Genomic DNA, 25043 nt, shown 5'->3' on the forward strand with positions numbered 1-25043 from the left:
AATAATGGCAGCTGCTATGAGTTGATGTTGTCCCCTGGCCAGGTGTCATTCAAGGCCCTTCATGTGGACTTTCTCATTGAGTCTGCACAGTGATCTGAGGATGTTAGTGTTATCACTAGAATTCGAACTCGATGAAGGAAGGGATGTTGTCTTGTGCCTTGCGGTATCCCCGGTGGCTGGAATGGGACCTGGCCTGTGCCAGTCCTCAATAAATACTTACTGAGTGTATTATCGTAAATTCACAGATGAGGAAACTGAGACACCAGGCGTTAACCTCCCATTGTCTCTTGGCCCGGAAGTGGCAGAGCCAGAATTTCAACCCAAGCTCCAAAGCCTGTACTTGCTGCTCCTACAGTGAGGAGAGGGCCTTATTGACGCTCACAGGCCAGCTCTGTGTCCCTTCTTCCCATTTACCTGTGGATCCCGTCACTCCTGGAGCTGGGCCTGTCAATGGGGACCAGGGCGGAGAACGCAGAGTCCCAGCTCCCTGAAACCTGGCACTGGCCAAGCATGGGGACGACCGCTGCGGGTCACATCCCAGGGCAGGGCAGAGCTTATAAGAAGGGCGGTACAGCAGCACATGGGTTGAGGACTCTGCTTCCTGTTAGCGATGTGGCCTGAGGCCAGCTGCCCAACCTCTCCCTGCCTCAGTGGCCTCATTGGCCAAGTGTGGGAGTCCTAATGCTGCTGAGCTCACAGGGCTGTCGCGGGCCTAGTTCCACTGTCTGCGTGAAGCGCTCAGCCAGGGCTTGGCATGCGGTGAGCATTTAATTTGTGGGAGCTGCTGCTGTTGTGGCTTTTCGGCCGCTCTTCTCTAGAGAGAACAATGGGAATAATGAACCCTGTCCACCCCTCAGCCACTTCCGAGTGGATCCAGTTCTTTAAGGAAGCCGGCATTCCTCCCGGGCCTGCTGTCAATTACGCCGTGATGTTTGTGGATAATAGGTAAGGGGGCCCGAGGGGACAGAGCTGAACCTGGAGAGAGGCGGAGAGAGGCGGGGAGAGGTGGGGGGAGCCTGGGGGGGGGGCGGGGGGAGATGGGAGCTGGCTGGCCCTTCCATCCTGGCGCACCGGCGGCCTCACCACTCACCCTCCCCTGTAGGATCCAGAAGAGCATGCTGCTGGATCTCAACAAAGAGATCATGAATGAGCTGGGCGTGACCGTGGTGGGCGACATCATCGCCATCCTCAAGCATGCCAAGGTGGTGCACCGCCAGGTGGGTGTCCCACCCCACCCCTTGGTCCCCGGGTTTAGGGCGCGGTGGAGCAGCGGTAGCAGAGCCAGCCGGAGGCTTGGAGGCAAAGACAGGCAGACCTGAGCTCCAAGGCTGGCTGCACCATTTGTTGTGTGACACTGGGCATGTTGCCTAACCTCTCTGAGCCTTTCTTTCTCCATTTGTAACATTAAAAAAAAAAAAAATGTTTATTTTTGAGAGAAAGAGAGAGAGTGCACACACAGGGTGAAGGGCAGTGAGAAAGAGGGACAGAGGATTCGAAGCGGGCTCTGTGCTGACAGTGGAGAGCCCAATGCGGGGCTTGAACTCATGAGCTGTGAGATCATGACCTGAGCCTAAGTCGGATGCTTAACCGACTGAGCCACCCAGGCGTCCCTCTCTCTCCATTTGTAGAATGCAGATAGGCAGACCTATCTTGCAAAGTAGTTGTATTACGTTAAATAAAGCCCCAGTACAGTGTAAACAGTAGGGCCTCAGTAAAGGCTCTCTATTACCATTACTAATTCTCCTCTTCCCCGTGATAATAACACCATTAGCAGGATTCTTGTCTGTCCCCAGGACAGGAGCTCCCCGCTTAGGACCCAGGTGCTGACTTGGCCAACAACATGGCTGTTCCATTCTCGGCCCCTCCACTTACGGTGACCCTAGACTAGTGATCTTCACTTCCCTGAATCTTCTGAAACAGGCTTCTCCCACACCACTCCTGCTGTGGCCACCTACCAGATAGTATGTGGCACCTAGGTCCACACTGGGAATGAAGAGCTTGTTGAGCTTTGATAGCTGACATTTACCTAGCGCTTACCGTAGCCTGCCAGGTGCTGTCTCCATCCTTCATCCATTTTAACTCATTTCCTGCTCACTCCACTTGACTGAGAAGGAAACTGGCTCTAGAGCGGTGCTCTCAGACTCCCCACTTTACCAAATGGTAGCTGCTTCCCCCACCCAGGGACGGGCCTTCACCTGTCCAGCCAGCCAGGCCCCCGCCGTGATGGCTTTCTCACGTCAGGGACTTGAGTTATCACAGAGAAGGTCACTGGGCAACACTTTTTTTTTTTTTTCTTGAAACTTTTAAATTTGGGAATGATTTTAGATTTACAGAAAAGTTCCGACAGCAGTACAGAAAGTTTCTGTGTCTCCTTCACCCAGCTTCCCTTAATGTTAACATTCGTAGTAACCACGGTCCATTTGTCAAAACTAAGAAATAAACATCAGGACACTGCTATTAACAAAAATACAGACTACTTGGATCTTATCAGTTCTTGTATTAAAGTCCTCTCTCTGTTTCATATACCACATTGCATTTATTTATGTCTCTTTCTGTCTCTTAAGTCCCCGTTGATTTATACCAGTTTCATAGTCTTCCCAGATAATGTTCGATGACCTTGACAGTTTTGAAGAGTACTGGTCAGTTGTTTTGTAGAACGTCTCTCCGTTTGGGTTTGTCTGATGCTTTCTCATGGTCAGGAGTGAAATGTTTTGAACTCTTTTCTGTAGCAGTTCAGGCTCTGATCCCCCTATGTTGCTCAGATTTCTCAGATTATCCTTGTCCGCATGGTATCCCAGGCACCTTTTTTTTTTTTTTAATGTTTATTTATTTTTGAGAGACAGAGAGCACAAATGCGGTGGGGCAGAGAGAGAGAGAGAGAGACAGAGAGAGAGAGAGAGGGAGAGAGAGACAACAGAATCCGAAGCAGGCTTCAGGCTCCAAGCTGTCAGCACAGAGCCCGACGTGGGGCTCGAACTCACGAACCGTGAGATCATGACCTGAGCCGAAGTCTGAGGCATAACCGACTGTGCCACCCTGGTGTCCCATTATTTTATTTATTTATATTTTTACAGGACATGTGCAAAGCTGCCACTGAGTCCGTGCCCTGCAGCCCCAGCCCCCTCCCAGGCGAGATTCGCCGAGGCACCTCTAGCGGTGAGTCCCATCTACCCAGGGTTCCTTTCCTTCAGTCATACGCTTCAGCTGTAGAGGGGATACACCTGAAATCTGCAGAGGTGAAACAAAGCCATCTGAGGTTCTCTTAGGAAAAAAATAGTCTGGGTAGTGAGGTGGCAATATGTCCGGTCGATTTTCGTTGGTGGTAGTTCTGCTCCATAACGTCACTGTGACCACTGAATTAGTGAATATTGAGTCACTGCTTCAAGAGGAAGTACAAAGTTAGGTTCCTGTAAGCCTCTAGTCACAACATTTTTGTCAGTTGATTAACAGATCTTATTATTATTTTCTTTTAATGTTTATTTATTTTTGAGAGAGACAGAGACAGAATGCGAGTGGGTTAAGGGCAGAGAGAGAGGGAGACAGAAGCAGAAGCAGGCTCTAGGCTCTGAGCTGTCTGCACAGAGCCCGACGCGGGGCTTGAACTCACGAGCCGTGAGATCATGACCTGAGCCGAAGTTGGACGCTCAACCGACTGAGCCACCCAGGCTCCTCGACACAGATCTTATTTTATGTGTATTTCTGTTTAGAGACCTTTTACTTGTAATACATTGTTGATACATTAACATCAAGCTCACAGCCAACAGCACTGTGACTCCTGCCTGGACGAAGCTAATCTAACATGTATTTTCTCCATAAGGCACATCACCTGGGAATATGAGAAAGCACGTTGTCACTATGCTTGGGCGCCATTTTAAACAGCAAAATCACTATCCAAAAGCACAAAAGTGTAAAAAGGGGATACAAAATAGACCGTGAGAAGGATACTTGTTTACCGTGAGAGCTGAAGGCAGAGAGTCCCCAACTTCAGTTGGGAGTGTGTGTTGGGTGACTCGAGTGTTTCACTGTTCACCGCATGGCTGTGAATGGCAGCAAAAGCACCACAAATACTGGTTTTGGGGTTAGAAATCAATTATAGTGAATAGGCGAATTTGCAAATATGGAATCCGTAGATGGTGAGAATGGTATTTATACATTTGATTTTTTAGCAGTGTGGTACCTTTTTTAAGAAAAATAAACTTTAGAAATTTAGTATGCATATTAGCTTAACAAGCCCCAAACTGGTTTAAAATACAAGCTTTTATCTCTCGTGATTTTTTTTTTAAATGTTTTATTTATTTTTGAGAGAGAGAGAGAGAGAGAGAGCACGAGTAGGGGAGGAGCAGAGAGAGAGGGAGACACAGAATCCGAAACAGGCTCCAGGCTCTGAGCTGTCAGCACAGAGCCCGACGCGGGGCTTGAACTCACAAACTGTGAGATCATGACCTGAGCCAAAGCTGGACACTCAACCGACTGAGCCGCCTTGGTGCCCCATATCTCTCGTGATTTTATGACATGGCTGGTCACTTCTGCTCTGGGTCAGCTCAGCTGATCTCAGTGGTCACCTGGCAGTTTGGTTGAGGCTGGGTGATCTAGGATGGCCTCACTCACACGTCTGATGGTTGGCTTGATGTCATCTGGGCCAACAGAGGTGACTTGGCCACATGTCTCTCATTTTGCAGCAGGCTAGCCTAGGCTTGTCCACGCAGTGCTGATTGCAGGGCTCTCCAGAACAGCATAAGAGGGCAGACCCCAGTGTGCAAGGCACCTCTTAAGCTTTTGCCTGTATAACAGTTGCTCTTGCCTCATTGGCCAAAGTCAGTCACGTGGCTAAGCCCAGAATCAGTGTGGGCAGTGCCTACCCAAAGGCATGGACAGAGGGAGGCTGAAAAAATTGGTGTTCTTTTCTGCAGCAGTCTTCCTCAACTTACACACAGGAAAGGGTTCCAATCATAAAGGTACAGCCGAATCACTTTTCACAAGTGCAACACTCGTGTAGCCAGCAGCCTCCAAATCCAGAAACTGAAACATGACCAGCATCACTACCCGCCCCTCCTCTCCAGGGTACCCATTACCTTGATGTCTTTTTTTTTTTTTTTTTTTAAGTTTATTTATTTATTTTGAGAGAGACAGACAGTGTGAGTGGGGGAGGGGCGGAGAGAGAGAATCCCAAGCAGGCTACGCACTACCAGCGCAGAGTCTGACATGGGGCCTGAACCCACGAAACTGTGAGATCGTGAGCTGAGCCAAAACCAAGAGCCGGACGCTTAACCCACTGAGCCACCCAGGTGCCCCTTATTGACCCTGATTTCTAACAGCATTGATGATCTATTTTTTTAGTCTTTTTGCTCGTCTTTCAAATGTACATAAGTGAAATCAGATAGTATGTTATTTTTATACCTTTTTTGAATGTCTTAGTGTCAAACAAGTTAAAAAAATTAAAACTAACAAAAATGCTCGTGGAGAAAATAGGCAGTTAGGAATAGAGGAAGCAGGCAAAGAAGGAAAGGGGTGGGGAAGAATGTTTCAGAAAAGCATTCCTGGTACACTCGCTTCTATACACTTTATGATATACACCTTTGAATACCATGTCTGTATCTATGTGTCTGACACCTGACTACAGTTCAAATTCGTTAGGGCGAAGATAGTTGTTTTTCTTCCACCCAGATGGTGCTTACCTGTTGTGATAAAACATCATATGCCTTATCCCTTTTAAGCAAGACCTCTCCCTCTGGGTACACTGCAAGAGGCAGGGCCTCTCAGCTGCTTACCTCTCGTAGCAGAACATCCCGATCATCCCAGGACAGATTCTGTGCAGCCAGGTGGTTTACAGCTGGTCAGAAAGCCACCCCTATCCGGCTTCAGAGCTGTCTGAAGAAATGTCCTGGGGAAATTGTGGAGGGGTGTATACCGATCGTTACCAGGGGAGTGAGCAGGGCTGAAAACTGGCCATTTCTTTCTGGTGAGGGGCAGGGAAGAGGTCTGACTGGGAAGGGCCAATCCCCAGACTTCCGGGTGACAGTAAGGCTCCAGTTCTTGACCTGGGTGGTGGGTATGTGGGAGTTCACTTTTTGTTAAGTGGTCTCTGTGGGTTTGGTGTATTTTTCTGTATGCTATAGTTATAATTTAAAAAATCAACCAAGTAATATATAATTGTGATAACGTATTGAGGGTCATTGTGGGGAACTTGAGCAGGTTTTGAGAGAGAGCACATAGCAGAAAAAGAAAGGACTTTTGGGGAGTAGGTAGGGTGGAATACCCAAATCTGAAAGCCCTTGGTGGAGGGTCTGGGGATTACTGGGACTGTGGTATAAGCAGGGTAAGCAGGGACGGCATGGAGACCCCCTCCCTCCCCTGCAGGGCTTCCCCAAGAGCTTTTGAAACCTGTGCCCTAAACCCAGCTGTTCTGAAGACAAGACCCGTGTCCTTCCCATGCTGGGGTTGACCCTCTAGAGCATGCTGTAGCTCCCACCTCGCACCCTGAAATCCCTCCTTCTGCTCCACAGAAGACGGGCGCCAGAGCCTGCCCTCACCCCCATCCTCCATCCCCAGAAGGGGGTTACCGCTTATCTCCCCTCAGCCCAACTGGAGCCGGACCCACCACTGCTTAGGGACCTGGCTGAGTGATCCCCTCCTGGAGTCACCATTTCCTCGTCTGTAAAATTGGCTTGCAGTAGATCTGTCTGGTAGGGATGTTGGGATTTTCAGTGATAGTGTTCATCTTTGCCAGTAGATGTTCCGTGAGGACCTCTAAAGCACCAGAAGCTGTGATAGGCACTAGGGATACAGAAATAAACGGGCATTGTCTTCTCATGGGGCTTGCATGCTCGTGGGAGAGCCCACCAGCAAACAAAAACGTGTAATTTGATGTCAAGCAGCGATTAGGGCTACGAAGAAAAAGAGAGCCTTGCGTAGGGTCAGGGTGGTAGAGGGGATGGAGAGGTCCAGGAAGCTTTTTCTAAGGAGGTGCTGTCTGAGAGGAGACCTGAGTAAAGAGCCAGAGAAGGCCTGTTGGTACTCAGGGAACTGCATGCCAGGCAGAGGGAACAGCATGTGCTTTGAAAAGGTGCACACTTCTGGGGGAAGAAGATCCCCAGACCAGCTGGGCTGAAGTGGAGCTGGGAGAGGAGCTCAGAACAGGGCTGGGTAACTGTTGGGTGAAGAGTGACAGGAACCAGTCTGGTCTAGGCCCTCAGGAAGGACCCCCAGGCAGTGAGGAGCGGGCTAGCTCCTGTTTAGACTGGCTTACGCCCAAGCATCCCCATCATGGCAGTGCAGCTACAGGGGGACCCCAGCTGCCCCTTCCCCATGTAGTCCCAAGGCTTGTCTTCTGTGTCCTGGCCTCCATCCCAGGGACGATGGGACTCTCGCCTTTCCTCCCTGCAGCTGCCTCTCGAATGATTGCTAACAGTCTGAACCGTGACTCCCCACCCGGCACTCCACCGAGGCGGCCGGACACCAGCACCTCCAAGATCTCAGTCACCGTGTCCAACAAGATGGCAGCGAAGACTGCCAAGGCTGCCGGTGAGGGGGTTTGGGCAGATGGCGGGAGGAGCTGGGGGTGAGTGTGGGTTGGCAGATGGTATTTGGGGGTCACGTTCCGAATATCTCATGGTGCTTTGAAGGCCTCAGGGTGTCCAAAGCGTTTGGATTTGGTCAAGCCCCTGTACCTCTGTGTGCCTTGCTTTCCAAGTCTATAGAATGGGGACAGTGGGAAGCTGTGGACGTGGTGTGCTTAACAGCACAGGGGCACGGCGGTTCTCACTCAGGGGTCTGTTCAGTCTTTTTAAATTTTTTATTTTGTTTTATTACGGAAAGAATGCTTAATGTGGTGTCACCCTCTTTTTTTTTTTTTAAATGTTTATTTATTTGTTTTGAGAGAGAGAGAGAACAAGTGGGAGGAGGCAGAAAGAGAGGGAGAGAAAGAATCTCCAGCAAGCCCTGTGTTCTCAGCACAGAGCCCGATGCAGGCTCGATCTCACAAATTGTCAGATCCTGACCTGAGCCGAAACTGAGTCAGATGCTTAACCCGCTGAGCCACCCAGGCGCCCCTGACGTCACCCCCTTAATTAAGTCTTAAGCGTACAGTACAGCTCTGTGGACTATGGGTGGCTCATTTTTTTTTTAATCATTTATTTATTTTTTAAATTTACATCCAAGTTAGCATCTAGTGCAACAATGATTTCGGGAGTAGATTCCTTGATGCCCCTCCCCCATTTAGCCCACCCCCCCCAACCCCTCCAGTAACCCTCTCTATATAAGTCTCTCTATATTCTATATATTCTCTATATTCTATATAACCCTATATTCTATAACCCTCTCTATATAAGTCTCTCTGTATTCTCTCTATATAAGTCTCTTATGTTTTGTCCCCCTCCCTGTTTTTATATTATTTTTGCTTCCCTTCCCTTATGTTCATCTGTTTTGTATCTTAAATTCCTCATATGAGTGAAGTCATATGATATTTGTTTTCCTCTGACTAATTTCGCTTAGCATAATCCCCTGTAGTCCCATCCATGTAGTTGCAAATGGCAAGATTTCATTCTTTTTGATTGCCGAGTAATACTCCATTATATATATATCTAGTTACCCCGTCTTCTTTATCCATTCATCCATCGATGGACATTTGGGCCCTTTCCATACTTTGGCTATTGTTGATAGTGTTGCTAGAAACATTGGGGTGCTTGTGCCCCTTTGAAACAACATACCTGTATCCCTTGAGTAAACACCTACTAGTGCAGTTGCTGGGTCATAGGGTAGTTCTATTTTTACTTTTTTGAGGAACCTCCAGACTGCTTTCCAGAGTGGCTGCACCAGCTTGCATTCCCACCATCAGTGCAAAAGAGATCCTCTTTCTCTGCATCCTCGCCAACATCTGTTGTTGCCAGAGTGGTTAATGTTAGTGTCTCAGTCCTTTTTTTTTAATTATTTTTTTTATTAAAAAAAAATTTTTTTTTTAACGTTTATTTATTTTTGAGACGGACAGAGACAGAGCATGAGCAGGGGAGGGGCAGAGAGAGAGGCAGACACAGAATCTGAAGCAGGCTTCAGGCTCTGAGCTGTCAGCACAGAGCCTGACATGGGGCTCGAACTTACAGACCGTGAGATCATGACCTGAGCCGAAGTCGGACGCTTAACCGACCGAGCCACCCAGGCGCCCCAGTGTCTCAGTCCTTTTTAACAGATGTTCACTGAGGCCTGCACTGGTGCCGGGCCCTGTGCTTGATGCAGGGGTCAGAGGTCAAGAAACTACCATTTTCTCTCAGCAGCCAGAAGGATCCTTTCAAACCTTCAACCTGACCCTTTCACACTCAGCTAGAACTCTCCAGGGCTTCCCATTGTCCCAGTAACAAAGTCATCTTCCCACATGGCCTATAGGTCGTGCATAACGTGAGTCCATCTCCTGTGTCTCTCCCTGGCTCCCCTCCCCAGGTCCCTTCCAGGCTCCTTCCTGTCGTATTTCTGCCCCAATGTTCCCTTCTCCCAGCACATTCTTCCTTCACAGACCTTTTATGCTTGGCCTCTGTTCCTCTTCCAGGTCTCAGCTTGAAATCTGGGAATAGGACCCTGGCCTTTGGGCTTCCAAGCTGTCCTTCTGTCTGCCCCACTGTCCTGCCTTTGTCGGACCCACCCCCACAGCAAAGATCTTGGCACAAGTGGAGACTGAGGCCCAGGGAGGGGGCTTTGTTATTCTGATGCCCAGCCCCTTCATGCTCTGTCCACCTCCATTGCACATGCTCCCTTTTTGCCGTGTGTGTTTAGAAGTGCCTCATCCCCTTCTTTGGACCCTTTACTTCTTGGGGCGGGGGAGGGGCAGAGAGAAGGGGGTAGAGGACCCCAAGTAGGCTCCGCGTTGTTAGCACAGAGCCTGACGCAAGTCTTGAACTCACGATCCATGAGATCATGACCTGAGCTGAAGTCAAATGCTTAGCCGACTGAGCCACCCAGGTGCCCTTCTGGCCTTTTGATTGATGTCATGAGTAAGAAAGTTTAAATTGATTTCTAAAGTATTGAAAAAGTGGTGAGCCTGGGAGTGTCGAGGGGATTTTGTTTTTCTAATTGAGATATAATTTACTTAGGCACGATATACAAATTGCAAGTATACGGCTTGATTCATTTAAAAAAAATTATTACACCTGTGAAACCATTGCTTAGCTGGAGCTCTTGAACTTTTCCATCAGCCAGCAGTTTCCCCTTCTGAGGGGATCCTGACTGGGCTGGGAAGTCAGCCTGCTCGGGGCAGGGACAGAGGCAGAGAGAGCCTGGGAGGCCCGCCACAGCGTGAGGATTCTGAGCACCGTTGGCAACCCCGTCGTGCCCAGACCTCTGAATTTCTTGGTGGTTCAGAGTCAGTGGTGATGGGGTGGTTGGGAAGATAGGGGATTGCAGTCCTTTGAACGTATGGAGATAAAGGGCACATTTGTGCCCTTCGTTGGGCATCTAGCCCCCACCCCAGGAGAACATTCCACCCCAGAAGGTGCTCACCACCCCTCTCCTCCCCAGCAGCCCTGGCCCGCCGCGAAGAGGAGAGCCTGGCCGTTCCCACCAAGCGGCGCCGGGTCACTGCCGAGATGGAGGGGAAGTACATCATCAACATGCCCAAAGGCACCACCCCCCGGACCCGTAAGATCCTGGAGCAGCAGCAGGCGGCAAAAGGTACTGTGCTGGCGGGGGCACACGCTTTGGTGTGGAGACTGCCTTTCCCTTTTGCTGCTTTGTGCGGGGTTGGTCATGCCCTATGGGCATTGGCCAAGAAGTGGGCTCTAACGAGATCCAGGGGGCCTTGGACCAAGGGGACAGTGAGGGTGGCCATAGAGGAGGAGAGCACATCACCACCTCCACCTTCGCATCCTGCAGTTAGTGTAGCAGGTGCTTCACCTGGCACCTCTTCCCCAAGGGCAGGGGCTTGGATTCCATGACTGCCTGACTGTAAAGTGGTGTCCGTGTCTGGCTGAGGGCAGGTGCCCAAAATGGTGGGAACCATCGTCATGAGCCAGAGGAGTCTGGTTGAGGTTCAGTCCGTAGCTGGGGTTTGCGTCTGGTAGTGCAGAGATGGTCTTCCTCACAGTGTTCCTTTTAGAATGTTGCACGCATTCCCACGGGGAAAGCATTCGTATGGTGCAGAGGAGTATGCGATGTCAACTCATTCTTCCCCTCACTCCCGTGTCCCACGCCGTCATTAACCTTTCCAGACCGGCACCTGTGGACTTGCACGCGTGTATCTATATATAAAAACATAGAGAGGTGTTTGTTTCTATTTCAACACAAATAGCAGCAGCCTGTAGGTATTATTCTAGAATTCTTTTATTGCGATCTTTTCACATAAATACATGTGGATGTGCTTCATTCTTTTTTTATTTTAAATGTTTACTTTTGAGAGTGAGAAAAAAGTGCAAGTGGGGGAGGGGCAGAGAGAGAGGGAGACACAGAATCCCAAGCAGGCTCCAGGCTCTGAGCTGTTAGCACAGGGCCCAGCATGGGGCTTGAACCCACAAACCGTGAGATCATGACCTGAGCCAAAGTTGGACGCTTAACCGACTGAGCCACCCAGGTGCTCCTCTGCTTTGTTCTTTTTAGCGGTCATTTAAATTTAATATTTGCATCGTATTCGTATATCATGATTTAGTAAACATTCTCCCATTGATGGCTATTTAGGGTGTTATTTAGGGAGAGGGCTTATCCGTTCAGCAGACTCTCAGAGGCCCATGACCCAGAACAAGACTGAAGGGAACAAGTAGGGATTTAGAACTCTTCCCGCACACGTTCACGAACTCGTGCAAAGTTTCCAGGAGCCCAAGGGTCAATTTTAGTGGATCTTTCCCACATTTGGCACTAGCCAGAAACATGTGAGTCAGGTCCGTGTCAGCCAGCGCTCAGACACAGAGTCGTGCCTGCCTGGACCGGAGCTGCCTGGGCCTGGGCCGCATCTCCCCTCCCTTGTCTGCACGATGCATGATGCTCGGCCGGGCCCAAGCTCCGCGCGTGGCTCAGTTGGTGCTGGCTGAGGGCTCACTTCCCTCCCAGGTCTCCACAGGACGTCCGTGTTCGACCGCCTCGGCGCCGAGACCAAGGCAGACACGACAACAGGGAATAAAGTGAGTTGGAAACGGGGAAGCCAGTTGGGGTTCTCTGATTCTTGTCTTCCTGCGGGTGTTGATCCCACATCCAGCCCCTCGTACTCCCTGGGCCGCCTCCCCTGTCTTAACAGTCTCCGTTCCGTTCTTTGCACCTCAACGTCTCTACTGATTTCCAGCCCCCGGGGTCTGGCCAACTCCTGAATGCTGCCCTTGGGTCCTCCCACCAGATGTCCCAGACTGGCCTCGGCATCTTCCCCCAGAGTAACTCCCCTCCCGGGCCCCGTCTCAGGGACACCCCAGTGCCCCATTCCGGGCAGGCTCTAGTGATGGCTCCGTCTGTCTTCCCTTCTCTGCCACTTTTCCCTGTCTGGATAGGGCGGTGGCCTCCTAACTGGTCTGCAGCTCCTGTGAACCCCCTTCTGCCCCTCCCCCCATAGCAGCAGTGTGTGCCACCCACAGGACAGGCCACCCACCCCCCACCAGACGCTTTCACCTTGGTCAGGATGAACGCCACCCTCCTTGCCTTGGCCTGCAGTCCCGCGGGCCCCGGGGACAGTGTGTGTTAGGAGCACGCAGCCTGAGCCCTGCCCGGCATGAATCCAGCTCTGTCACCACCTGGCTGCATGGCTGCGTGGCTCTGGCCACGTCACTTAAGCTCCTGGTACCTCAGCTTTCTTATCCGTGTAGTGCACACCTCATGGGGTGCTTGTGAGGATTAAGTGACACACACCTGCACAGTGCTGGGGGTGTCTGGTGCACAGCAGGCACTCTTTAAGTGTCACCTTTGACTAACTGCTCCGGAGCTCCCCAGCTGCGTTTCCTGCCTCTCCAGCCCTCGCTTGCCAGGGCTTACCCAACCTTTCCCTCACTTCTTAGAGTCTTATCACGAGCGGGATAATAACACTCAGGATCGTGTGGCTTGAGGATGTAGCCGTGTAAAGAGCTTGGCACAGAGCGAGTGCTCCATCAGTATGATTCCTATTCCTGCCTTGGGGACTTAGCCCTTGCTCTTTTCTCTGCTGATTCATCCTTGAGGGCCTGGCTTAAACATCAGTACCTCGGAGAAAGCACCCCTGAAGTCGAGAGGGGTCGAGGCCTCCCTGTCTCCTGTCCACCTGTGCTCCCATCTCTTCCAGAGAACCCACCACTGTCGTAATTAGGGAATCATTGGGTGTCATTTCCCATGCCAGGTCTGTCTTCCCCACTGGACTGGGAGCCCCCTGAGGGCAGGGCCAAGGCTGTGCTTAGTCACCACTGTTTCCCCAGCACCACCCAGCACGGGGCCAGGGACAGTCGGGACTCAGGAAATGTCTGTTGAGTGAATGAGCAAATTTTTCTTCTCTCATGTTCTCCTGCAGATCTCTGCAAATGGTCTTCTCTCCGTCTTCTCTCTCCCCCCTTCTTTATTAGACCCACCTGCCGTTACTTTCAGATCTCATCTCTGAGGTCTCTTGTCCAGGGAGTCTCTCCCGAACTTCAGCCAAGGTCAGGAGTCTTCTCTGGGCCCCACCAGGTCCCTGAATCTCCCCTGTCGTGGCTCTCATCACTGTGTAGCGTGCCACTGTTGGGGATTTCTCCCAATGAGGCCAGGCACAGGTGGGGCAGCTCTCCGTGCATGCATGTTGAGTGACTACATGGCTCACTTGTCCCGTCTCTGACCCCTGCAGCCCACAGGAGTCTTCAGCCGCCTGGGGGCCACCCCAGAGATGGACGAGGATCTGGCTTGGGACAGCGACAATGACAGCAGCAGCTCTGTCCTGCAGTATGCCGGGGTCCTGAAGAAGCTGGGCCGGGGCCCAGCCAAGTCCAGTCCCCAGCCAGCACTGACTGTCAAAGCTAAGGCCACAAGTTCGGCCACAACGGCTGCCACCCCAACACTGCGGCGTCTGGCCCTTTCCTCACGCCCTGGACTCGAGAGGAAGCCAGAGTCCCTGTCCAAAGGCAGCATCATCCAGAGACTGGGCAAGGCTGCCCTTGTGCCTGAGGCCCAGGACAGCCAGGTCACGAGCACCAAGAGTAAGTCCTCAGCCGAGGTCAAGGTCACCATTAAGAGGACTCTGGTGGGGCCCCGGGGGAACAGCTCCAGCGAGGGCCTGGGTGCCCAGATGGACCATGCGGGCACAGTGAGCGTGTTCAAAAGACTGGGCCGCAGGACCTTCTAGCCTCTGGGCGGGGCGCAGTCCCCTCTCCAGGCTCCTGGCTCCGGCAGAGGCTCCAGTGAGGGCGCGCCCAACCCTCTGCCGGCTTCTGGATGACACTGCTTGTCTCCCTCGGCATTGGAGCCGGCCCGAGCTTTCTGGGGACTCACCCCAGTTTTCTGAGTCTGAGATGGTCGTTGTGACCTGGCCTTGCCGCTCCGGTCTTTCCTTTCTCTCACGTCCTCTGTTCTCTCCTCTCTGACTGTGGCCTTGGCAGGGCACACTCCTCTACCTCTCCCAGAGCCAAGTGCCCTTTTCCCTCCCCCATTCCCCTTCCTGCCTCTCAGCAGCATCTGCTGCCTCAGCCCCAGCTCCTCAGCCTTCCAGTCCCCCAGAGCGGGTGTCACCTGGAGGGGCCGACTTCCCGACTTCCCCTCGCCCCTCTGCCCCGTCCCCATGCTACTTTAACTTCTCGGTCTCTCCCTCTCTTCATGCTGTTCATTTCTCTTCTGTTTTCTGTCCCTGTGGCAAGGCCCGACTGTGCGCTGCGTCCTGCCTGACCCTCCTGCGCCTCCGGCCTCCCAGCGGCCCCGTCGACGGTGGCGTCGAGCCTGTAGAGACTGTTAGCCGCCCTCGCTCCCAGACCCTGGGCTGCAGCAGGGCCCCTCTGTTTTCCGGCCCTGGGCGTCTTTTTCTCTGAAAGCCTGTGGCGGGTGGCGAGCAAGGGTCACCGGGAAGGGAGGCCAGTGCCGAGAGAGAAGAAAACAGCTGTTTTAATATATTTTTGTGGCTTTCAAACTGTTTCCCTCCCCTCCTTCAGGGTGAGTCACAGGGTTGTTTTTCACACAAAGCACAATGTGGGTGGGGGTGCCAGTGAGGGGTTGGGCTCTGTCTCTGAAGGTCAAGGCTCCACGTGGGCCATGTCTTTGCTGCAGGCCCCCAGTGGAAGGGAGTAATGGTCACGGTCCCCGTTCAGTTGGGCTTCCTCTCCCCATCAACCCACTGCGGTGGTCCTGCCTCTGTGTCTGTCCCCCCACCGTATATTTCACCTGTGCCTGCCATTCTGCCTGTTGGCAGCTTTCCAGATTGCTGGCTTCCTGGTGAGGCAGCTCCTGCCGATTTGATCACACACCCATTCACTGCTGCACAGCCCCTACCCTGTGCCAGGCCTGTTTGAGGAGCTAGGGATCCGTTGGGAGCAAGGCAGACAAGCTCCTGCCAGCACGGCTGACCTCTCTGGCCAGGGAGATGGCGGTAAAGTGATCATGCTGTCGGAAGAATGGGAGTGAGGACCAGAGGCGACCAAGGCCTCTTCAGAAGTTGGGGGTAAGAAGGCCTTTTAAGAGGAGGTGAGGCAAGGGCTGAGCCGGGAACGATCAGAAGCGGCTGCGTGAAGTGCAGGAGGAGAGTGTTCGGCCGAAGACAAGGCCAGGGCAGAGGTTGAGCGAGGAGCAGGGAGAGGCCAGGGGGCCGTCAGGCGTCAGGGGAGCCAGGGGCTGAATGAGGAGCCTGCCATGTAGCACAGGTGGGGGCAGGTGGGCGGGGACCAGGTGACTTAGGGCTTTGTGATTCATGGTGAGGAATTGGACATCTTCCCTACGCCCTGAGAAGTTGGGGAGGGTAAAGCCAGCAAGGGATGGTCTGAATTGCCTTTTGTGAAGGTGGCTTTGGCCCCTGTGAGGAGGATAAATTGTCGGGAGGCAGCCGTACAGGAACTGGGGCAAGAAAGGAAGGTGGTGTGGGGTGACGCGTGGGGAGGAGGAAGGTGAGTGGGCTTCGGTGGAGCAGCGGGCAGCGTGGATGGATGGGAAGCTGGGGTGCGGGGAGCAGGGGTCACCTCGACACCGGAGCATCTAGCCAGAGGTGCCGTTTGTGGAAACCAGGAGGCTGGGGGTAGAGGAGCGGGGGTGGGAGGGCACGTGGCCGCTGGGGCTTGAGGGGGCCACCCGGGGAGCTTCGAGGAGCGACACCAGCCTGAAGGGAGCATAGAGACAGGAGAGGGCCCAGATGGGAATTGGGGGCCCTTTTCCCATTTAGAGACCAGGACTGATAGGATTCGCGGGCGTGGTCTGGGGGTTGGGAGGCCTAAGAGCAGGTGAGCATGAGATTAGACGTCACCTGTTTTTTTTTTATTGTGATAAAATAAACCTAACGTAAACTTGACGATCTTAACCATCTTAAAGTGAGCATCCTGTCCAGTGGCATTAAGTATATTCACACCGTCATATAACCATCATCACCATCGTCCCCACATCTGTGTCATCTTCCTGAGCTGATTGTCTATTTGTAGTGTTTCGGTTGTGTCGTGTCGGGGGCTACTGTGTGTTGGGCAGCGAGCCAAGCACAGGGCCTGGGTGTGAAGGGTGGGGCTTCAGTGTGAAGGACACGGTAGGGAGGGCTAAGGCTAGACCTTTTGGGGGGACTGTAGGAGGTCGTACCTCAGAAGGACAGCAGCTGTTGGCAGCGGTGATTCCGGAGGCTGCACCCTTGTGGTGGCGCCACAGGGAGGGGCTCACACGCCCTATGCTTTCCCTGCTGCTCTTCAACTCTTGGGGTTTTTTTCCCCAGTCATTTCCTCTGGTTCCACCTCATGGACAATTCTAGCAACTGCCAAGGTTCAGAGGAAAAGTTCCGGTTACTAAATTTAAGAGCACTGGATAATTTCTTGATGTGCAATGATGTAAAAAACACGTGTCGCTCACTTACCCACTAAAGGCTCACCTGCGTGAGGATAGTCACGTCACTGTGGCTCTTTATGGAGGCCCAGAGGGGAGTAAGCTGCCCCGCATCTCACCCAGCTGGCAAGTGGCAGGTCAGGGAGCCTACCAGGAACCTCGCTCCGTAAGCCCTACCTTGTGCTGATTGTGGGTTTGAAACAAGGACCTTTTGGAAAGGGGAGGGTGGGGTCCTAGGATAGTAGTTTTGGATTTTCTCGAGTTATTTACATGTACATGTCCCCCCCACCCAATCAACTTGTTGTGAAAAGCATTTGCAGCTTTGGGATGCTGTGGCCCATGAGAGTCATGCCCCCTCCTGCCACCGTGTGCTGGGTGGGCCAGACCAGACACCCCCTATGCCTCCTAGCTGCTCCAGAGCCACAGTATGTGTCCCCACTGTTTGACTTGGTGATTCCCCCAAACCAACCCCAGCATCTGGGACCCACAGAAGTGTGTTATTTTTCCTCTGGTTCTATTAAGTATTTTTTTTTTTAATGTTTATTTATTTTTGAGAGAGAGAGAGAGACAGAGCATGAATGGTGGGGGAGGGGTAGAGAGAGAGGGAGACACAGAATCTGAAGCAGGCTCCAGGTTCTGAGCTTCAGCACAGAACCCAACGTGGGGCCTGAACCCACAAGCTGTGAGATCATGACCTGAGCTGACGTCGGAAGCCCAGCTGACTGAGCCACCCAGGTGCCCCTCTATTAAGTTTTTTTTTTTTGAGCAGAATACTTTCATATGGTTCAAGATTCCAAAGGCTTTATGGTGAAAAGTTTACACACACACACTCATATATATATACAGGCAGAGGAACATACAGTACACATATACAGGCACACATGCATATTTATGGCCTAATTCACTTCACCAACCCTTTTTGAAAGGGAATTCGGGTTGCTTCCAGTCTCTTACTAGCGTAAGCTGTGCTGCAGTGGGTAAGCTTGTCCCATGTGAAGTTAGGTCAGGGGTGAATATGAAGAATTCCAGTTATATCAATACTTCAGTGCGACTACTGATAATTGGGTCAGTAGGAAATCTGAACCAGGCTCCCCACCCCCCGCCCCAAGATTATTGGCATTCCTCACACGACTTATTCGTACACTCATCACCCCATTCCAGAAAGGAATGGAGAGCCGTTGGACTCTTCTGGTTGGAGACCACTGGAGGAAGCAGGTCAGGGAATGCTGAGAACTAGCACCAACCACACCTTTGTGCCAGGAAATACTAAATAAGGGCTTTGGTAAGTTGACAGACTTCCCAAATCCTTAGGGAAAGGGCAGCAGCATGGAGGTCAGGGACTTCCTATTCTCCTCCCATAAACAGATGTCATATGGAGGGACAGGGAACCTAGGGCTCAGGCTAAATCATAGAGCCAGATCCGAGCCATTCCCGGTGAAGGATTCTGTTTGGATGGTGGTCTTGGGATGAGGTGACCTCCTTAGCTCACACCAGTAGACGGAAGAGGCGGGATGGGAACTTATAGCACCTATGGCGGGCAGCCAGCGTCCAGGCAGCCCCACCGCCCCTTCCTCCAGCGTCGGAGCCTGGTGCCACCCAGATGGGCCAGGTGTCAGGCTGCGGCGGCCTTGCTTCCTCCTTTCCCTCCTTTGGGGATCTGAGCTGACTTAGACTGGTGAGCGCGACTTCTGTATACCCCTGCCTTTGAAGGCCTGATGTTTACCTACACAGAACTTCACCTGCTTTGTGAACTCCAGGCCTCTGCAGACTTCATCAAACAGGCGAAGCCTGACCCAGCTGGCAAGTGGGAGGACTAGGTCTGCTGTCAGGAAGCTGGCCAGGAGCCTTGCCTTTTTAAGTTGTTTTTTTTTTAAGACTTTATTTTTTAGAACAGACTTTATTATTTATTTGTTTTTTTTAATTAAAAACATTTTTTTAGTTTATTTATTTATTTTGAGAGAGAGAGAGAGAGGGAGGGAGCCTGCACAAGCAGGGGAGGAGCAGAGAAAGAGGGAGGGAGAGAATCCCATGCAGGCTCCATGTTGTGAGTGCAGAGCCCGATGTGCGCTCAATCCCATGAACTGTGAGATCACGACCTGAGCTGACATCAAGAGTTGGATGCTCAACCGACTGCCACCCAGGCGCCCCAACAGACTTTATTTTTTAGAATACTTCAGATTTGCAGAAAAATTGAGAAGTGCATTTCTGCCAGCAGACTTCCTGTATACCCCTCCTCCAATTTCCCCCATTATTAACATCTTACATTAGCATGATTTCATGTGTTACAGTGAGTGAACCAATATTGACACATAGGTATTAAAGTCCATAGTTCTTCACATTTCCTTAGCTTTTTCCTTAGTTTTAATATCTTTTTCTGTTCCAGGATAGCATATTACGTTTATGTTGTCGAACACTTGCGTTGACAAATAGGGTATTGTCGTGCTTCCTCAGGCCCCTTCTGGTTGTGGCAGTTTTTGATGACCTTGACAGTTTTGAAGAATAGTGGGCAGGTCTATTAGAGATTGTCCCTCAATTGGGATTTGTCTTTCTCCTTATTAGACCAGGGTTATGTGTTTTTCAGAGGAAGAGCTCCGAGGTAGAGTGCCATTTTATCACATCGTCTGTAGGGTGCATGCTGTGATTTACCACAGTCTATGTTAACCTTGGTCACCTGGCTTCATTACCTACTATTTGCCGGATTTCTGCACGGTCAGTTTGCTCTCTCCCTTTCTGTATTGAACTCTTTGAAGGGAAGTCACTCTGCACAGCCCACACCTAAGGAGTACAGGGCTTAGGCTTCACTGCCTTGAGGGCAAAGTACTGACACGAATTAGAAATAAACCTGGGAGGGCGCCTGGGTGGCTCAGTCTGTGGAGCGTCCAACTTCGGCTCAGGTCATGATCTCACAGTTCGTGAGTTCAAGCCCCACATCGGGCTGTGAGCTGTCAGCACAGAGCCTGCTTCATATCCTCTGTCCCCCCCTCTCTCTGCCCCTGCCCTGCTTGCGCTCTCTCTCAAAAAAAAAAAAAAAAAAAAAAAAAAAGCTGGGAATTCTTCTGCAAGGAAGATGTGTCTCTTTTCTCTATTAACTTATTCAATCATTTATTTTCATCAGTCTGGACTCCTGGGTATATTTATTTTATACTTTGGGTTATATAATCCAATACTACTTGAATTATTTTGTGTTCACATTATTCTAGCTTTGGCATTTGGGGACTCTTTCAGTTGGCTCCTGTGTCCTTTGACATACTTCCACTATTGGTCCTAGAGTCCACCATTTCTCTAAGGAGCCTCAGAATATTTTACCTAGAATGGTAATTGGGAATTGAAACCAAGGCCTAGGCTCGAGATGTGCTCCTTGCCACTGGGGGGAGCACCTCCTTTTTAGAAAATGTAATTTTAATATGAAACGCCAATATATAAAGCATGTTTAAAATAGGAAAATGATAAATATTTATTTGGGATCCATTCATACAAACAGTAACAAATTCAAAGGCACCAAAAGATATGTACCAGAAGACTGTTTTGTGCCCAGCAGATTGGCAAAAAATTTAAAGTCTCCAGTGTTGGGGAAGATTTGGAGTATTGGGAATATGGTACACTGCTTTTGGGATGTAAGTTGGGATCAACCATTATGGAAAATAATTTGGTAGGTTGTAGTATAAATGAAGATGTTATACTCCCCAACCCAGCAATTACCATTCTGGAGACACTTGTACATACAGAGACATGAATAAGAATGTTCATGAGATCACTGTAATAGCATTAACTTGGAAGCAACCCAAATATCCATTAACTGGAGAATGGACAGATTGTGGCATAGTTGTTTCAGTTACCTAATGCACAATGAATCACCTCAAAACTTACCGGCTCAAATCAATAATTATGATCTTGTATGGTTCTGGGGGTTGACTGGACTCAGACTGTGTCACTTGGGGGCTCTCGTGGTTGCAGTCAGATGTTGGTTGGGGCTAGTGTCCTCCTGAAAGCTTCCTTGGTTGTTTGGTGGTTAACCAGTATTGGCACTTAGCTCAGACCTCAGCTTGGGCTATCAGCCAGAATGCCTACATACGGCTTCGCCGTGTGGCCTGGGCTTCCTTACAACATGGTGGCTGGGTTCCAACAGCGTGCTGCTGAAGAGAGCCAGGAAAAACCGTATTGCCTTTTCTAACCTAGTATTGCAAGTCACATTGGTTCACTTCCGCCCAGATTCAAGGGGAGGGACCATAGACCCTACCTCTCAATGACAGGAATGTCACTGTCTCATAGTAAGAAGAGCGTGGGGGATGAGAGATTGTTTTGTGGCCATCTGGGCAAATCATACATCAATATAGGATGTACTGTCTGATGTATTGGGTGTGGAATATTATATATCAATGGAAATGAACGAACGTTGCACATATCAATAAGAATAAAGCAAAACACTGAAAAAAATTGCAGAAGAATGTGTAGTTCTGCAATATGCAAAATATTTACTACTTAAATATTTATTCACTTAATTCAATCAGTTTGCTCTTTAAAATGTAGCAAATGTATGAAATGCATAGGATTGACGAACTCCAGATGTGGGAGCATGGTTCCCTCCAGTGGTAGGATGGGATGTGATTGGACCTCACATATGCAACAGCCTAGGAACGGGTTGGGGTGCCTGGCTGGCTCAGTTGGGGGAGCGTGCGACTCTTGATCTCGGGGTCGTGAGTTCAAGCCCCAAGTTGGGGTATAGAAATTACTTAAAAATAAAATCTTAAAAAAAGAAAACAGTATAGGAATGATTTTTAAAGCTGGGTGGTGGGCACACAGGTGTTTGTTGTGTTATTCTTTATATGTTTTTGGTATCTCTTAAGAATTAAAAAACAACAATTCTCTTTCCTACTCTGGGTCATCAGTTCCACTCTCCAGAGGCAGTGGGTGTTACTGGGGTTATGTGTCCTTCCAGAAGTATTTCATTTGCAAACATAACTCTGTTTTCCCACTCAGATGGTCGCATATATGGCAGTTTTGTGCTTTGCTTTTTTCACTAATATATCCTGGAGATCATTTCATATCAATACATGACAAGCTTCTTTAACACACACACACACACACACACACACACACACACACACACACACACACACACTGGGGTGCCTGGGTGGCTCAGTTGGTTGAGCGTCCAACTCTTGATTTCGGCCTCGGTCTTGATCTTTGGGTTGTGGGATTGAGCCCCGTGTCGGACTCTGTGCTGAGTGTGGAACCTGCTCGGAGTTGTCGCTCTCTCTGTCTCTCCTGCCCCTCCCCCCCCACCCCGCGCTCTCTCTCTCTCTCTCTCTCTCACATTAAAACACACACACATACTTTATTGAGATATAACGCACATCCATTCACTCATTTAAAGCACACAATTAGCGGCGCCTAGGTGGCTCAGTCGGTTGGGCGTCTGACTTTGGCCTAGGTCATGATCTCACAGTTCGTGGGTTTGAGCCCCACGTTGGGCTCTGTGCTGACAGCTCAGAGCCCGGAGCCTGCTTTGAATTCTGTGTCTCCCTCTCTCTCTGCCCCTTCTCTACTCATGCTATGTCTCTAATACTCAAAAAAAATAAATAAACATTGAAAAAAAAATAAAGCGCACAATTCGATGGCTTTTAGTTACTCACAGAGTTGTGCATTCATCACTAGAATTCCAGGATGTTTTCATTACTCTGGAGAGAAAGCCCACACCCCTTAACCATGATTCTCCAAGTCCTCCCACACTCTGCCCCCCGGCTCCAGGCCCGTGGCCACCACTAATCTGTCTCTGTAGATTTACCTTTACTAAACATTTCATGTAAACGGAATCATACAGTACACGGCTGCCCCGTCTGGCTTCTTTCACTTGGCCTGTTTCTGACATTCATCCATGTTACACCATAGACCTTTCATTATACTCCATTTTGAAGCAATTGATGAGTGATGTTGCAGAGTATGAGTTCCCACATTTCGTTTACCAGGATGACAGACATTGAGGTTGTTTCCGCTTTGGGGCTGTTATGAATACTAAGGCTCTGAACACTCGTGTATGAGTGTGTGAGTGGACATGTTTGCTCTTGGGTATATACCTAGGAGTTGAATTGCTGGGCAGTGTGTTAATTGTATTTTAACCACTTGAACTGCTGGGCTGTTTTCCAAAGCTTCCTTTTAAAGTAGCTGCACGATACTCCCTTGTGTGGATGTACCTTGATGTACTTAACCAGTCCCTTACTGTGGACACTTAGGGGTTTCCAGGTCTTCTTCTATCACAGTCAGTGCCTCTAGTTTGCCCTGAATTTTGCTTATGTGTGGACATATCCATTGGGCCAATACCTAAGACTTAAATTGCAGGGGCAAAGGGAATGTACCTATGTTTTATAAGTACGACTTAAAGAACTCTTTCAGATGTTCTCACTAGCTACAAAGAGAGCTTTTTGAGTAACTATTTAATATAATTGTAAACCTCTAGGAAAGTAGCAAGAATGGCCTAAGGGATTTCTGAATATGCTTTATCTGGACTTGCCAGTTGTTTGCTCCATTTGTCTTATCGTTCCCTCTTCCCTGTCCCCCTCTCCACAGGCATACACACACACACACACACACGCACACACACACACGCATACACACACATACATACATATATGGATGTTGTGTTTTGAAGCATTTGAAAGTTAAGTTGGAGAACGTCATGGCCCTTAACCTCCTAATTCCCCGGTGTGTATTCCCCCAAAACAAGAACATTCTCTTCCATAAGCACAGTATAACTATCCAAACCATGACATTTAACATACAAGACTCATCTAAATACCAGTTCATACTTCAATTTTATCAGCTGTCCCAATAATGCTCCTTATGGCCATTCTCCCCACTGGCTCACAATCCAATTCTGGATCATGTGTTGCATTTAGCTGTCACAGTTTTCTTGTAAACAGAGAATGTTTAAGTAACAGCACCAAGGAAGGCCCCCCTCTTACTCCTGGAAGGCTCGATGCCTGCAAGCAGGAATGGCCAGTTCATGGGGTGCCATCTTGTGGCAACAGTGGGAACAGTTTATAAACCACTGCGTTGGGCAGCTGTGAAATGATTCCCTCCCTGGTGCCCTAAAACATTAGGTGATATTCGTATCATCCCAATTTTTATTAATCATGTAGGACACTGTGTTTTAAGCATTTCGCTGTTTCAAATCCATATACTTCCGCATAAAATGAGACTTTGTTTCTCAAATCTGGACCCAGACGGGTGAAGCACAGCGCTCTGTCTAAAAGTAGGGGCTTGGCCTGAGACACCTGTGGGAACGGATCTGGCCGCCACAACATTCCAGCGGTGTGGTATTTGGTAAGAGACTTCTCCTTGCGCCTATGTTTATTTCTGCAAAATAAGCCTTACAGAGACTTCCACCTGTGGGAACATTTAACAAGGTCATGGGTATAGTTCTTAGCAATGTGCCTGATAGGTGGGAATTCATTCATAAAGGTTAAGAGATGATTATTATTCAAGCGTTTGTTAGTGGACAAGTTTAGACCTGAAGTCAAATTCACCCCATTTGCTATAACCTTCTTAATCAAAACCACATTCAGTCAACAAGTATTTTACTGATCCCCAAGTCCTAACTATGTGCCAGGCATTGTTCTAGGAGGTAGGGATACCGTGGTGCCACCCAAGACAAGGTAGTCACCTTCGGGGGCAAATTTCTATTCTGGTTTTGAGGAAAGACAGCTACACGATGAGCAACAAGAATAGTGTTGAGTGTTAAGTGCTAGGTAGGGAATTCAAATGTGCTACAGAAATAGTAACGGTGTGGCTCTTTTGGATTTGGGTTGGCCAGGGAAAGCCTCTCTAGGTGAGGTGAGATTTGAACCGAGTTCTGAAAGACAAGAAAGAGCCAGTCGTGCAAACATGAGGATCCGGGGACTGAACAGTCCAGGCCAAAGAACAGCAAGTGAAACAGCCCTGAGGTGGGAACAAGCTTGTTTTTTTTGGAGGGGCAGAGGTTACCTTGTCTAGGACATGGTGGTCAAGGGCAAGAGTAGGTGGCGATGAAGTTGGCAAGGTAGGCAGGGGTAGCTCGCATAGGGCCCTGAAGGCTATGATGAAGCCTTCAGCTTTTATTCCATGTGGGATGGGAAGCCATTTGTGTGTTCAGATCAGGTGGAAAAGTGTTCGATCTTTCT

The 25043-nt window shown here is 50.0% G+C and overlaps 1 protein-coding gene across 4 annotated transcripts in view; it reads left to right on the forward strand.

Annotated features, from left to right (window-relative positions):
* CUNH19orf47 (chromosome unknown C19orf47 homolog) overlaps positions 1–25043 on the forward strand; it is a 36328-nt gene that overhangs the window by 7803 nt on the left and 3482 nt on the right. For 2 of the 4 annotated variants that reach the window (XM_047078042.1, XM_047078043.1), the window contains 7 exons: positions 858–945; positions 1103–1217; positions 3075–3156; positions 7384–7521; positions 10501–10653; positions 12022–12092; positions 13742–15538. In XM_047078042.1, coding sequence (XP_046933998.1) covers positions 858–945; positions 1103–1217; positions 3075–3156; positions 7384–7521; positions 10501–10653; positions 12022–12092; positions 13742–14236 — 1142 coding nt within the window. In that variant the 3' untranslated portion in view covers positions 14237–15538. Of the gene's footprint in view, positions 1–857; positions 946–1102; positions 1218–3074; positions 3157–7383; positions 7522–10500; positions 10654–12021; positions 12093–13741; positions 15562–25043 lie in introns of all 4 variants that reach the window. The other 2 variants (XM_047078046.1, XM_047078044.1) reach the window with 2 other exon arrangements.

Source organism: Lynx rufus, unplaced genomic scaffold (assembly GCF_022079265.1).
Source record: "Lynx rufus isolate CCGP_SWC_20201006 ecotype Redwood Valley unplaced genomic scaffold, mLynRuf1.p SCAF_16, whole genome shotgun sequence".
Lineage (NCBI taxonomy): Eukaryota > Metazoa > Chordata > Mammalia > Carnivora > Felidae > Lynx > Lynx rufus.